The sequence below is a fragment of the Mustela lutreola genome, chromosome 2 (assembly GCF_030435805.1).
Source record: "Mustela lutreola isolate mMusLut2 chromosome 2, mMusLut2.pri, whole genome shotgun sequence".
Classification (NCBI taxonomy): Eukaryota; Metazoa; Chordata; class Mammalia; order Carnivora; family Mustelidae; genus Mustela; species Mustela lutreola.
This window is the reverse complement of record NC_081291.1, coordinates 93902808-93917708: the sequence shown is the minus strand read 5'-3', so window position 1 is coordinate 93917708 and position 14901 is coordinate 93902808. Positions and strand designations below refer to the sequence as shown.

General features: G+C 36.5%; 1 protein-coding gene across 2 annotated transcripts in view; it reads right to left on the bottom strand.

Moving 5' to 3' along the window:
* Window positions 1-14901, bottom strand: part of DNAJC13 (DnaJ heat shock protein family (Hsp40) member C13) — a 124764-nt gene that overhangs the window by 100933 nt on the left and 8930 nt on the right. For both annotated transcript variants that reach the window (XM_059162608.1, XM_059162609.1), the window contains exon 2: window positions 4198-4278. In XM_059162608.1, coding sequence (XP_059018591.1) covers window positions 4198-4265 — 68 coding nt within the window. In that variant the 5' untranslated portion in view covers window positions 4266-4278. The remainder of the gene's footprint in view (window positions 1-4197; window positions 4279-14901) is intronic.

Here is a 14901-nt window from a genome sequence, read left to right as displayed (position 1 = left end):
AACTGGCCACATAAAATAGGTTAAGTATAATAAAAATTTGATTGCCACATCATAATGTACATAATTAATGAAATAACTATCACACTCTGGAAATGCAAGATCTTTCAAGAAGGTAAAAGCTTCAAGGTATGTATACTAAAAACAACAAAATACTGCTGAAAGAAAATTTAAATACGTAAATAAATAGACATCCCACATTCATGGATCAAATCAATATTGTTAGGGTGGCAATACTCTCCTATTTGATCCACACATTTAATAAAATCCCTATCAAAATCCCAGCAGCCTTTCTGTAAAATTCACTAGCTGACTAAAATTCATACGGAAATGCAAGAGACCCAAAATAGCCCAATCTTGAAAACCAACAAAGTTAGAACCTCAAATTACTAGTTTTAAAACTTAATACAGGGGCGCCTGGGTGGCTCAGTGGGTTAAGCTCCTGTCATGATCTCAGGGTCCTGGGATCGAGTCCCGCATCGGGCTCTCTGCTCAGCAGGGAGCCTGCTTCCCTTCCTCTCTCTCTGCCTGCCTCTCTGCTTACTTGTGATCTCTCTCTGTCAAATGAATAAATAAAATCTTAAAAAAAAAAAAACTTAATACAAAGCCACAGTAATCAAGACAAAATAGTTCTGGCATAAGGTCAGGTATATAGATCAATGGGACAAAACTGGCAGTTCAGAAATAAACTTTTATATGAATGGCCCATTATTCTTGACAAGCGTGCTGTAACAATTCAATGAGGAAAGAATAATTTTTTCGACAAATGATGTTGGGACAACTGGATATCTGCATGCCAAAAGAATAAAGTTGGACCCCTATTTCACACTATATACAAAATTAACCCAAAACTGAAGCTACAGAATTCTTCGAGTATAGAATTAAATCTCTGAGAGCTTGGATTAAGTAACGGCTTCTCAGATATGACACCAAAAACACAAACAGCAAAAGAAAAAGATAAACTGGATTTCATCAAAATAAAAAACTTTGTGCTTCAGGTGATAGCCATCAAGATAGCCATCAAGAAAGTGAAAAGACAACCCACAAAATAGCAGAAGATATCTGTAAACCATTTATCTGATAAGCAATCTGTATTCGGAATATATAACGAACTCTTACAACTCAATAATAAAAGGACGACTAACCCAAATAAAAAATGGATAAATGATTTGAACAGACATTTTGTGGAAAATATACAAATGGCCAACAAACACACAAAAAGATATTCAACATTTTAGTCATCAAGGAAATGCAAATTAAAACCACAACAAGGGGTGCCTGGGTGGCTCAGTCAGTTAATAATCTGACTCTTAGTTTCAGCTCAGGTCATGATCTCAGGGATTGTGGGGCTGAGCCCCACCTCAGGCTCTGCACTCAGCGGGGAGTCTGCTTGAAGAATCTCTCCTTCTGCCCCTCCCTCCACTCACACACCAAGTGCACGCACTCTTTCTCAAAAGAGATTAATAAATATTTTTAAAAATAATAAAATGACAACAAAGTAACACTTCCTATCTATTAGGATAACTAAAATAAAAAAAGACAGACAATGACAAGTGTTGGTAAGGATGTGGAGAAATTGGATTCCTCATACCCTGATAGTAGGATTGCAAAAAATTAAATGTAGAGTTACTATATAATTCTATATAACATCAATTCCACTCCTAGGTATGTACCCAAGAGAACTGGAAATAAATAGTCACCTGTAAGGTTACACACAGACATTGACAGCAGCATTATTCATACCAGTAAAAAAGTATAAACAACACAAATGTCCATCAACTGATGAATGGATAAACCAAATGCAGTAAATCCGTACAATAGAATACTACTTGGCAATAAAAAGAAATGAAATGCACAAGCTACAATATGAACTTCCAAACACTATGCTAGGAGAAAAACAGTCATGAGTCTGGTTTCATGGTCTTGGTTTCAGCTCGGGTCATGATCTCAGGGTCACTGGGATGGAGCTCCATTTTGGACTCTGCACTCAGCAGAGTTTGCTTAAGATTCTCTCCTTCTCAGGGCACCTGGGTAGCTAAGTGGGTTAAAGCCTCTGCCTTCGGCTCAGGCTCATGATCCCAGGATCTAGCTCCGCATCCGGGCTCCCTGCTCAGTGGGAAGCCTGTTTCCTCCTCTCTCTCTGCCTGCCTCTCTGCCTACTTGTGATCTCTGTCTGTCAAATAAATAAATAAAATCTTAAAAAAAAAAAAAAAAAAGATTCTCTCCTTCTCCCACTGCCCCTCCCCTCTGTGTTTGTGCACATGCACTCACCCTCACTCTCAAAATAAATAAATAAATCTTTTAAAAAAGCTGATCTTGTGATAGAAAGTAGATTAGTGGCTGTCAGATACTGAGAAGATAGGAAAAAAGGAAAGTAACTGCTAATATTATTAGAGAAGATTTTTGGGGAGATGATGAAAATGCTCCAAAAATGATTAGTGTCCACAACTCTACTGAATATATTAAAAACAACCGAATTGTACACTTTAAAAAGGTGAATTTTATGTTATGTAAAATTTTATCTTAATAAAGATATTATTAAAACAAAACAAAAAAGTTTCAAGGTGTCAATGATGGAGGCAAGGAATTGTGCTGAAAGCACATGAACAGTTCTGCTCCAAATTATTAGGTAAGAAAAAAAAAAAAGGGTGTCTTAAGTCTTAGTCCCAACTTTCCCAAAACATCAAAAAAATTTTTTCCAGATGATTGGAATTATTGATAAGTTCACAAAACATAAATATTCAGTAAGCTTATTCTTTTTTTGGAAATTTATTTATTTATTTATTTGACAGAGATCACAAGTAGAGAGAGAGAGAGAAAGAAGAGGAAGCAAGCTCCGCATGGATCAGAGAGCCCGATATGGGGCTCGATCCCAGGACCCTGGGATCATGACCTGAACTGAAGGCAAAGGCTTTAACACACTGAGCCAACCAGGTGCCGCAGTAGGCTTATTCTTTAGAATTCATGTTTCAGTATGCTATACTTGTACTAAAAATAGAAGTTATAGTATGATAATCAGAGCAATCTACCACTTGAGGAAAAAATAAAAATTTTTTCAACATACAATTTTTTAAAGGCTGATTCAAAGAACTGAAGAGACTCACATTGCTCTGAGTACATCAATTTTCTAACTTTGCTCAATGAAATCAAATGAAGAAAAAATTTCAAGACAAATATTCTACAAGTTTGTAACAGTTATGCTCCCTTATTTAGGAGCTCGTACAATTGAGTTACTAAACGGAAACAAATACTCTTTCAAAATTATAGTCAGTTTGTTAATGCAAATGAGAAACACTACAGAATTCAGATATTGCACCATTCTAAGAAGTTACTACACTATTACCTAAAAGATGAAAAGTCCAGCAAAAGATCTAAAGTTGGCTGGCTTTGTATACATAGCATGGTTTATCTGAGGTCTGATGTGGAATAGTGTGGTCACCTAACTGTCAAAAGCATGGAACACTCATTTTACTTACTGGTACCTAAAAGGATTAGACAGGAAACTGTTTTTGGTAATGGTCAACAGGTCCCATTACTGAATACTCAGTGTGTTTAAAGCATGATTTTAAAACCTTCACATACTCCATGTCACTTCACCTAATCCCCACAGCAATCTGAGGAGTAGGAATTACCACCGGTTTTATAAAAAGGAAACAGAAGCATCAACATCTTGGTCTGACCAGGCAGGCTACTAAAAAATGTCACTGCCTCCCCCAAGGAAAAAATAAGATCAAACTCAATTTTTAAAAATTCATTACAGGACTAAAGAAAGATTATAAAATGCACTATTAGCACATTTCTCTGACAGGCAAATCAACACAAAAATGCAGCCATCACACACAGGTTCGTCTCCAGGCAATAAAGCTGTGGAGTTAAGACTCTGCCGCCACTACATAATCCAATCACTAATAGACAACATCCAGGAAGGTAGATAGATGGTCTGTTTTCCTTTTGGTACTGTTAATTCTTACCAACTCCCTCCTAACACAGACACAGAAAACCAGAAATGTCAAAAGAAAAAAAGAACAATAATTGATTCCAAGTGTAGCATTTGCATTTAAAATATGCACATACGCTTTTCAGAAGAGAAGGGCTAAATGGCATAACTGAGCTGTGTGGTACTACTCAAGATATTGAAAGTTACATTTAAAATGATACTTCATAGAAGCACAGAAAAATAAAACCAACAGAAATACTTACTTTCCCCTCCATGAATGTTTTGTTGTGTAGAAACATGCCAAATCCTTGTTTTCCCTAATTATGTTCATTTTGTGCTGAAACCTGGAAGATAAAAATATGGCTGAATTCAGTACAGTTATCCTTCAAGTTTTTCCTGAATCTCCCATACCATACTTTCAGAGCTTGCCATATAGTACTGATTTTAAGGCACAAGACCATAGGTTTTAGGGAACAGGCACTATCTATTCACATCTTTGTCACAGACTTTAGCACACCATATTGTGATTGCCTGCTCTTCTCTACTACACTGGGTTTCTTGAGGACAAGAATTGCCTTCAACATCCCAAGAGTAGAGACCTAATAAAGAAATGTTCAAGTAAATGCATCTTTAAATCACACATTACCAAACAATGCCTTGGCACAATATGGGCACCTAAAAATGTCTGCCAAGTATCAAATCAACTCAAAAAGGTTTTCATTGAGTTACTAAGTGCCAGCTGTTCTGCTGTCACTGTCACTTTAAGGAGACCCACTATAAATACAATTTAACTTAAAAATGACAATATTAAAAAATCTAAAATGTCCATGGCAAAAAATCTAAAATGCTCATAAAGTAAATACTAGCATCTAAAGATAATCATCCTAGCCTCCCCTCCTCTATTTAGAATAGGCGTTTTTAAAACAAAATTGAGACTGTCAATTATACTGCTTAAGCCTGTTTTCACACAATTTTAACCTTCTTCTATAGAACCTTCTATGGAATTAAATATTCTTTAAAAAGAAGTGATTTTTTAAGGCTATATGGTATTCCACTATATGAATATACTAGAACAATACTACTTATAGTGTAATCGCAAGCATCAAGCTAAGTACAGAAACTGACAGTAAGTGTTTAGAAACCTAAAAACAATTTGGTGAGTGAACTGGCTGAAGAGTACACAGACCAAATAGTTCAGGACTCTCCAATTTGTACGACAGACCACAGGGTAATAGCTCCCAACCAGCTTCATGCAGAGGGACCATGTTATGTGTCGTGTTTTAAAATTAGTCTATTGACTATACCTAGAAGTGTATGAAATCCAGAACCCAACTATTTCATGAAAAAAATTTAAATTTAGTTAATTGTACAGGATAAATTATTGGAACTGTTTACTAAAAAAAGACTCATAAATTTTGAAGATACTACATAGTTTACTTCATACTGCATAAAAGTTAAAATGAATATGGTCATTTACTTCTTTTGTGACCTGACCATCTTTCCCCACCCTTACTTAGAAATGTACTTAAAAAAATACTGGACACATACCAAAGTGTCAGGGCACACTAAATAGCTAGAATTATGGTTCCGACCACATTATGGTTCACACTGGTCTAATTTGTTTTTAATCAGCAAGTAGTCTTCTAATAATGTGAATAAAACGAATTTCATTCAAAAGGACACTTTTATAACAGCTTTTTAAGATACAATTCACACACCATAGAATTCACCCTTTTTAAGTATACAATTCAGGGGTTTTTAGCATATTCAGAGTTCTACAACCAATGCCATTTTTAGAACATTTTTGTCATCCCATAAAGAAACCCTGTTAGCAGTCACTCCTCATTCCCACTCACTCCCAGCACCTGGCAACCACTAATCTACTTTCTGTCACTACAGATTTGCCTATTTTAGACATCTCATATAAATGAATCATACAAAATGTGGTCTCTGTGACTGCCTTCTTTCATGTAGCATGACATTTTCAAAGTTCACCACACTCTGGAATGCATTAGTTTCCTTCTATTGTATAGATATACCACATTTTGTTTATTTATCAGTTGATGGACATTTGTGTTGTTTCTACTTTTTGGCTATTAGGAATCATGCTGCTTATAGCATTTGTATGAACATGTTTTTATTTCTCTTGAGTACATATACCTCCACAGCAAAAACATTTTAAAAGACACTGCCATTTTGAAATTGCTTTCTTCATTCCTACTATTTTTGTATTAGCAAAGTGGCAAGGGCCTCTATACTCTATGTAGAACACTCTTCCCCTGGACACCTACATGGTACACATATCCTTCAAATCTGTGTTTAAATGTCACTTTTATAATGAGGCCTACCCTAACTATCCTGTTATAAATTGTAATCACTCTCCTCATTCTACATCTTCAATTCCCCCTGATTCCTGCTCTATGGCACTTTCACTGTCAATTTATTCAATGTGCAATTTATTACCCATCTAATCCTGCTACCATTATCAAGAGAGAAGAATTTTTGTCTGTTAAGCTAATTTATACACATATATCCCCAAAGTCTACAAGAGTTCCTGACACAGAATGGGTGCTCAATAAGTACTTAAGTGAATGAATGAAATGCAGCAACCCCACAGGAAATCCTGATGTCCACTTTAAACTTGATTTTCTAACAGGTACTCCTAAATAAGGTTTTGTCAAATCTTCTGGAAAAGCATCAACTCATGCTCTGAGGAATAGGAGAACCACAAGTAACAGCAAGATTAGGGAAACCTTTAATGTTACTAGAGAGGAAATTACAGTCAACTGACATCCTCCTTTCTAATGTGTATGGAGACAGCTAAATATAGTCCTGACAGTTGGTGCATTTTGTTTGTTTTTTTCCCCCCTGGATTGTGTATCTGAGATGAAACAGATAGCCAACTAAGACTTATTAAAACCAGCAGACATTTTTCCTGGCTTCTAAATCATTTGCAGTAAACGACATTGCTGAAAAGAAACTTAGGTAGGATCTCTGAGAATATGGCAAAATAGTGAAAAATATAGGTCTACAGATGTTATCTTTCCCCTCATATACTACGACTGAATATTGGAATAAGTGATTAAAAAAGGGGGACACAAAAGGTGATGACCAATACTAAGGAGTGGAGTTTGGACTGCTAGACCATAACTTACCTGACTGACAGACTCTGTGCCAAGGCCTACCTTGGTACAAGAAAATTGTACCAAGAAAATTGTACAAGAAAATCCACTTGAGTGAAGAGTGACTGGTATCATTAAGGGACTTTAAATTTAAAATGAAGGTGAGAGAAAAATAATAAAGACTTTAAAATGATAGCACCAGGGGTGCCTGGGTGGCTCACTGGGTTAAAGCCTCTGCCTTAGGCTTCGGTCGTGATCCCAGTGTCCTGGGATTGAGCTCCACATCTGGCTCTCTACTCGGCAGGGAGCCTGCTTCCTCCTCTCTCTCTGCCTGCTTCTCTGCCTACTTGTGATCTCTGTCAAATAAATAAATAAAATCTTAAAAAAAAAAAAAAAAGATAGTGCCAAGGAACTTAAGAGCATGACCCCAGGACCACGGTGGGGGGGGGGGGGGTGGCGTACTCCTAAAGATGACTTTGTAGGTATTGCTGATTTGGGAATACTTAACTCAAACAGATCTTTTAGGAGGAGAATTAAACCAAGTTTATATCAAGAAGGCTTATCTACAACTTTCTAAAGACCTAGGAACTTGGTGGTGATAAAAGCACCAGACTCCAGAGTTCTTAGGTTAGGATAGTTAAAGAAGAAAGAGAGAGAAGATCTAACATACACATTAGTATAAAATTAAACTATTGGAAGATATACAAATGGCCAACAGGTATATGAAAAGATGTTCAATGTCACTATCAGAGAAATGCAACTCAAAAGCACCAGAGGGGGTGCATGGCTGGCTCAGTTGGTGGAGCACATGACTCCTGATCTCGGGGTTGTGAGTTCAAGCCCCACGTTGGGTGTAGAGATTGCCCAAAATTAAATAAATAAGTAAAACCTTAAAAAAATAAAAAGAGGCATGAGATATTGCCTCACACCTGTTATGAGGGCCATTATCAAAACAAACAAAAATGCCAAAAGACAACAAGTTTTGGCAAGGATGTAGAGAAACTGAATACTGGTAGTGAGAATGCAAAATGGTATAGGGAGTATGGGAAACAGTACTGAAGTTCCTAACAATTAAAAATAGAACTAACATAAGATCCAGCAACAAAACTTCCAGGTATTTATCCAAAAGAATTGAAATTAGGATCTTCAAGAGTCAACTCCCATGTTCACTACAGCATTTTCTGTAAGAGCCAAGATATGGAAACAACTTCAAATCCATCAATGGATGAAAAAATTAAAAATTGTGGTATACACACACAAAGGAGTATTTTTCAGCCGTGAAAAAGAAGGAAATCTTGCAATATGCAACATAGGTGAACTTTGGGGGACATGATGCTATGTGAAATAAGTCAGCCATAGAAGGGCCAATACTGCATTAGTCCATGCTGTATTATATGAGTTATCTAAAATAGTCAAACTCATAGAACAGAGAGTAGAATGGTGGCTGCCAGGAACTGGGGTGCAGTAGAAAGGGGGAGTTGCTAATCAATGGGTATAAAGTTTCTGCTGTGCAGGATAATTAAGTTGCAGAGATCTGCTATACAGCATGGTGCCTACAGTTAACAATACTGTACTGCACACTTAAAAATCTGTTAAGAGGACAGATCTCATGTTAAAGTGTTCTTACCACAATAAAATAAAATTTAAGAAAATTTTAAACTACTGATTATGTGGCTAATAGAAGAAATACCGATGCAGATAACTATGTTGACAGAAAAAATACAATATAAGATTAAAGAAGTACCTCAACTCTCTCTGGACATCAGTAGCTGTTCCTATGGCCAAAATCAGCAGATTTGACAATTATCTCTAACATTTTAGGAAGCAACAAGTGATACTGCTATTGTGCTTCCAAACCTGAATAATCACCACCAAAAAAGGCCAGTAAAATGGAAGTGCCTTTTTTGGAAGAAAACTACTCCTCTACCCAAAAAAGCTTGCCTTCAGTCATATTACATACATGCAGAGGTATATCTGAGAGGTAAGAGAGGGAGGAGATACTCACCTACATAGCCAAATAAGGGGATAATTCAGTGCTATGTATTACTACTTTCTGCAGAGCCTCATAATGGAAATCAGAATAATCCTTTTTTTACTTTGAGCCCTTGGTAAAGATTATCCTGAAATTGGGGAGGCATGGTGACTCTAATAAACAGATTTAAATCATGTCCTGAAATTATGCAAAAACTAGGTTTCATGGAGTATTCATCAAATGTTCATGATTAGGCCAGACCTTGGCTATGCGTTTATCCACCTACTTCATTTTGTCTTCATAACACCACTATGGTATAGATATAATGATATGGTATAGATATGATGATATGGTATAGATATGATGATATGATGATCTCCATTTTAGTGACAAGAAAACTACAGAGAATTTATACCACTCTCCCAGGTCACTACGGTAAATAGTTGGGCCAGACTATGGATTCACTCTGCTTAACTCTACACTATGTATTTATCCTAAGCAATAAAACCTTCCCTTGAATTTAAGAACTCAAAATAAATTCATTCTGACCATGTAATTACAGGTTTATCATTTGACAGCACATTCCTAGATTAATTCAGAACTAGTACCAATTATTACCCTCACACAATTTCAAACAATGAAACAACCTGCCACACTCAACACAAGGCAAAAGAAAAAGAAAAGGCAAGGCACCAAGGCTGAATATTTCTGTCTACAGGTAAGCTTAAAAATTTTTTTTAAGTGGGGTGCCTGGGTGGCTCAGTGGGTTGAACGTCTGCCTTCAGCTCAGGTCATGATCCTGGTGTTGTGGGATTGAGCCCCACATCAGGGTCCTTGATCAGCAAAGGGCCTGCTGCTCCCTCTCCTTCTCTCTGTGTCAAATAAATAAATAAAAAGTTAAAAAAATAACTGAAAAAAAATTTTTTTAAATAAGTGTTCAAAACAAACATGACAGAAATTTGTTATGAATATAGGATTCCAGAATAGCCTTTAAGGAGTTCAAAAACAGAAAAATACTACTTTAACTAACAATGAACTTTTAAAATAACCAGATTAATGAGATCTGAGGCTGGGACCTACTTCCCAACAGTGTTTTATATATATATATACATATATATATATATATATTTTTTAAAGATTTTATTTATTTATTCAACAGAGAGAGAGATCACAAGTAGGCAGAGATATGAAGGAAGAGAGAAGGCAGAGAGAAGAAGGAAGCAGGGGGAAGCCCACTGTTAGTGCTCCCCACTGAGCAGAGAGCCTAATGCAGGGCTTGATCCCAGGACCCTGAGATCATAACCTGAGCCAAAGGCAGAGGCTTACCCCACTGAGCCACCCAGGCACCCCTCAACAGTGTAATATTAACCTCTCCAAATTTTCAGGTAAATCTATTTTATATTCTCAATCAAACCTTAACCACTTTGTGATACAGTCATTTCACCTTATGAAGGCAACTGGTCTGGAAACTGCAGTAACTCTTTCAGACCATGAGGATACTCCTGGACACACAAATAACTCACTAGTGGATAATGGCAATACACAAATATCAGAAAAATGCAGAAGAAACAGGATAAAATATTCTGTACTGAGTACGTATCATTCAAAGTGAGACTTGGAACAACCTCAAGAGAACCACTGGAAAATGAGTGAAGGCAAGTCTAGGGGGTCCACCAAGCACAGCGTCCTTCAAGTGATGGTTTAATTTTTGAAACACAGACTTGGAAATAGTTCATACTGCACAGACACCAAACCACATAAACATAACTAATAACTAGCACAAGAAGCTACATTAGTATACACACTAAATTAGTTTTAATATTCAATCTACCATCAGTGTAACTAAAGATGGTGAATTTTTTAGATGTTACTTATGGTTGAAGACAGATTAGTAAAAACTGCCATTTACTGGCTGCGTAACTTGAAGAAAAGCTTCCTAAACTTCTTGGAATCATGGTTCATCTGAGAAAGAGAGAACAGTATTTGTAGCAAAGGGCTTTGGTAAGGAGTAAATGATATAAATAAACGGGATAGTGTGATGCCTGGCTCGGAATAAGCACTAAAAATATTAATTGCAATCATAATAATGATTATTGTACTTTAAACATACTATTCTAGATACGAAATAGTTGTTTCATATCTCTCTATGATTACCTCTCTCACTCTCAGGCTTACAAGGCCCTGTAATCTCTCTTAAGGCATCTTGGGTAGGAAAGTTAAAATTATTAAATTACTTAATCCTAAGTCTTTTAACTTTTAATTTCAATCTTTGTAGTATTTATTCAATGTATATCACCAAAGAGTATCAGCTAGGATTTCTACCTTCAGAAGTACAGTGTTTTATTGCTTTAGTCAGTATTTGCAGTTTTTACCTGCTCATTCCAAGATAACTATAGCAATATACATTTCTTAAGCTAGGTTGAATATAATTAGGGTGTCATTATTTTATTATCCCTTGTTATTTATTCTTTTTTAAAAAAGATTTTATTTATTCATTTGAGAGAGATACAGAGACAGAGATGGAGAGAGAGAGCACAAGTAGGGGGAGAGGGAAGAGAGAGGGAGAAGCAGACTCCCCACTGGGCTGGGAGCCTGACATGGGGCTTGATCCCAGGACCTGGAGATCATGACCTGAGGCGGCACTTAACCATCTGAGCCACCCAGGCATTCCTTGTTATTTTTTACAATTTTATCTTATCTAAAAAGGTTTTCAAAAAGAAATAAGTAAGGGCATCTAGGTGGCTCAGTCGGTTAAGTCCGACTCTTCATTTCAGCTCAGGTCATGATCTCAGGGTCGTGAGATATAGCCCTACTTCAGGTTTTGCACTGGGTGTGGAGACTGCTTAGGAGCCTCTCTTTCCCTCTCCCTCTGCCCCTCCCCCCACCAAGCCTGTGTACACTCCTGAACACACGCTCACTATCTCTCTCTCAAAAATAAATGAATGAAATGAAAAAATAAAAAGGCATAAATATTATATATTTATATTTATATATTATATATATAAGGTTAAGATACTCATGATAGATGCAATTTTTAAAAATTACCTTAAATCAGCTGTAATCTCACATTTAAGCTTCTCTTTATTTCAACTTTATTCCCAACTTTATTCCCACAAAATACTATGATTTTTCAAGTCAATGTTACTTAATACATTTTAGATCGCCTACTTAGGTATCTGGAATCTCACTCATTAGAAGAGTACCTCTTTACGTGAAACCAACATATTTTTTAATTTATTTTGGTATCTACAAGTTAACTATGGTTTGAGAAACTTTTGGAAAAAAGAACTTCACTCCCTAAAAATAATCTATGTCCCATTTAATATTTAAGTATTTCTCCATTAATATTTACATATTTCTTTAATAAGCTCCAGAAGTGTTTCTAAAATTGTTGCCCAGAGACAAAACTCTTAAGCAACCAGAATTCCCATTAATAGTGATGGAAATGTGCAAAACTTCTAGTATCAAGCAGCTCAAGCATCAAGCAGGTAAGTGCAATAAGTCATTTATAGGCACATTCTCTAAATAGCAATTATAAATAGCAATGAACTGTCCAACTAACAAAATGTCAAACTTGCTGCAGGAGATCTTGGTAGCAGCTGCCTAGTCAGCACTTGCCACCCTGCCAGTAGTTGAGATGTACCCAAATTAGCAAGAATTTATCTGTTCAAACTAATTATTGCTTAAATTTCATCTCCTTCAGGGCATCTGGGTGGCTCAGTTGGTTAAGCCTCTGCCTTTGGCTCAGGTCATGATCCAGGGGTCCTAGAATGGAGCACTGTCTCAGCAGGGAGGCTGCTTCTCATCCTCCCCACACCGGCCCCACCGTGCACTCACTCTCTCGCAGGCCCTCACTTACTTACTCACTCTAAGTACATTAAAGAAACTCTAAAAAGAAAAAGAAATTTCATCTCCTTCATTTCTGTGTGTACCACCTCAAATTCTCAAAGATACACCTTTTCTTTAATGAGAAAAACACAAATTTACATATTATTTGTAACTAAACACAATGAAAGTATCTCCAGTTTTTTAAGCTGCCTTTGCTTGTTCTCATTCCATACCTTATTATTATACCACCTACAGAGGGTTTTTTTTTTTTTTTTCAACTTAGCAGTTTGTTCTTTTGAGAGAACTGTTCTAAGGGTTAAAAAGTCAAATTCAGGGCAACACAGGCAGTTTGGCTAGATTCACCCTGTTCAGTGAATTCCCTTGCTTCATGCTTTCGAATAACATTTAATGTTCTCACATTCTCTAATTTATTACTGGCAGTAAAACTGGCAATCTATTTGAGATCATTTATGAATAAAATGAGACCAATCTTTCAGAAGACACGATTTTGACACAAAACCACAGAATGTGAGAGTCCACTAAGCAGAAGCCTACACCAAACTGATATGAAGCACAAAAAGCAGGTTGAATGGCCTCAACACCATGGGAACCCAGACAGATTACAGCCAAGCTATAAGCAAAAGAATCTGCACACACAGCAAAACTTAAGTGTATGTGCAAGTACTGTGTTTAAGTAAAAACAGAGTCCTCATTTAACCAGAGATGAATGCATGTACTTAGAAAAATACAGATCTTCTTTGACTTACTATGGGGTTACCTCCTGATAAGCCCACTGTAAACTGAAAATGCATTTAATACAATCATTTAATATGATGATTGGTAAATTACCAATCATCATAGCTTAGCCTAGCCTACCTTAAATGTGCTCAGAACACATTAGCCTACAGTTGGGCAAAATCATCTAATACAATGTCTATTTTATAACAAAGTACTGAATATCTCATGTGATTTACTGAATACTGTACTGAAAATGAAAAACAGAATTGTTGTAAGCATATCAGTTGTTCACCCTTGTGACTTTGTGGCTGACTGGGAGCCGCGGCTCAATGCCATTGTCTGCATCACGAGAATAGGATACCACATAGCGCTAGCCTGAGAGAATATCAAAATTCAAAATACAGTTTCTACTGAATACATACACTTACACCCCATTATAAAGTTGAAAGAGTTTAAGTCAAGTCATCATAAAGTTGGGAACCATCTGTGATACACTAGTGAGTAAAGAAAATGGCTTTGGGCGCCTGGGTGGCTCGGTGGGTTAAGCCGCTGCCTTCGGCTTGGGTCATGATCTCGAGTCGGGCTCTCTGCTCAGCAGAGAGTCAGCTTCCTCCTCTCTCTCTCTCTCCGCCTGCCTCTCTGCCTACTTGTGATCTCTCTCTGTCAAATAAATAAATAAAATCTTAAAAAAAAAATAACGTTTAAGAAAATGGCTTTAATAAAGGGTATTTGCCTTTAAAGCACACATTTTGCATGACCCACTGAGACGAATTTTTACACAATTACAACAACTCAGAGAGAGCAGATAAGATACTAATTTTTACACCTTGAATCTGTAACATAAAGAATTCTGATTTCAAATAATGAATTAAAAACATGAGCTTGTCCTGAAATGCATTAAAAAATAAAATGGATATATGATAAAGCAAGTAGTAAATGTTATTGTGAAAATCTCAGAGATAAGTGTAAGTAAGTGTAAGTAAGTACTGTAAAGTTCTTCAACTTTGCTGTAGATGAAAAATTAATTTGGGAGGAAGAACTGCCTTTACCTTTATTTTCTGACCTAGATCGCCTACAGAAACCCTGTTTTTCTGCTCCATTGTAACACTACACCTGAAAATATGGTATACAGTCACATAATAGGAACAAATTTATTAATTTAATATTTCCTCATACAGCTAAATCCTATTAAAAATGCAGGGGGAGGGAGAACCACTGCTAAGGCAAGGGCTAATCTGGAGTAATAACCAAAGAGAGAATCCCTTAATACTAGCTTTTTAAAGACCTACATTTATTTGTAAATGGAT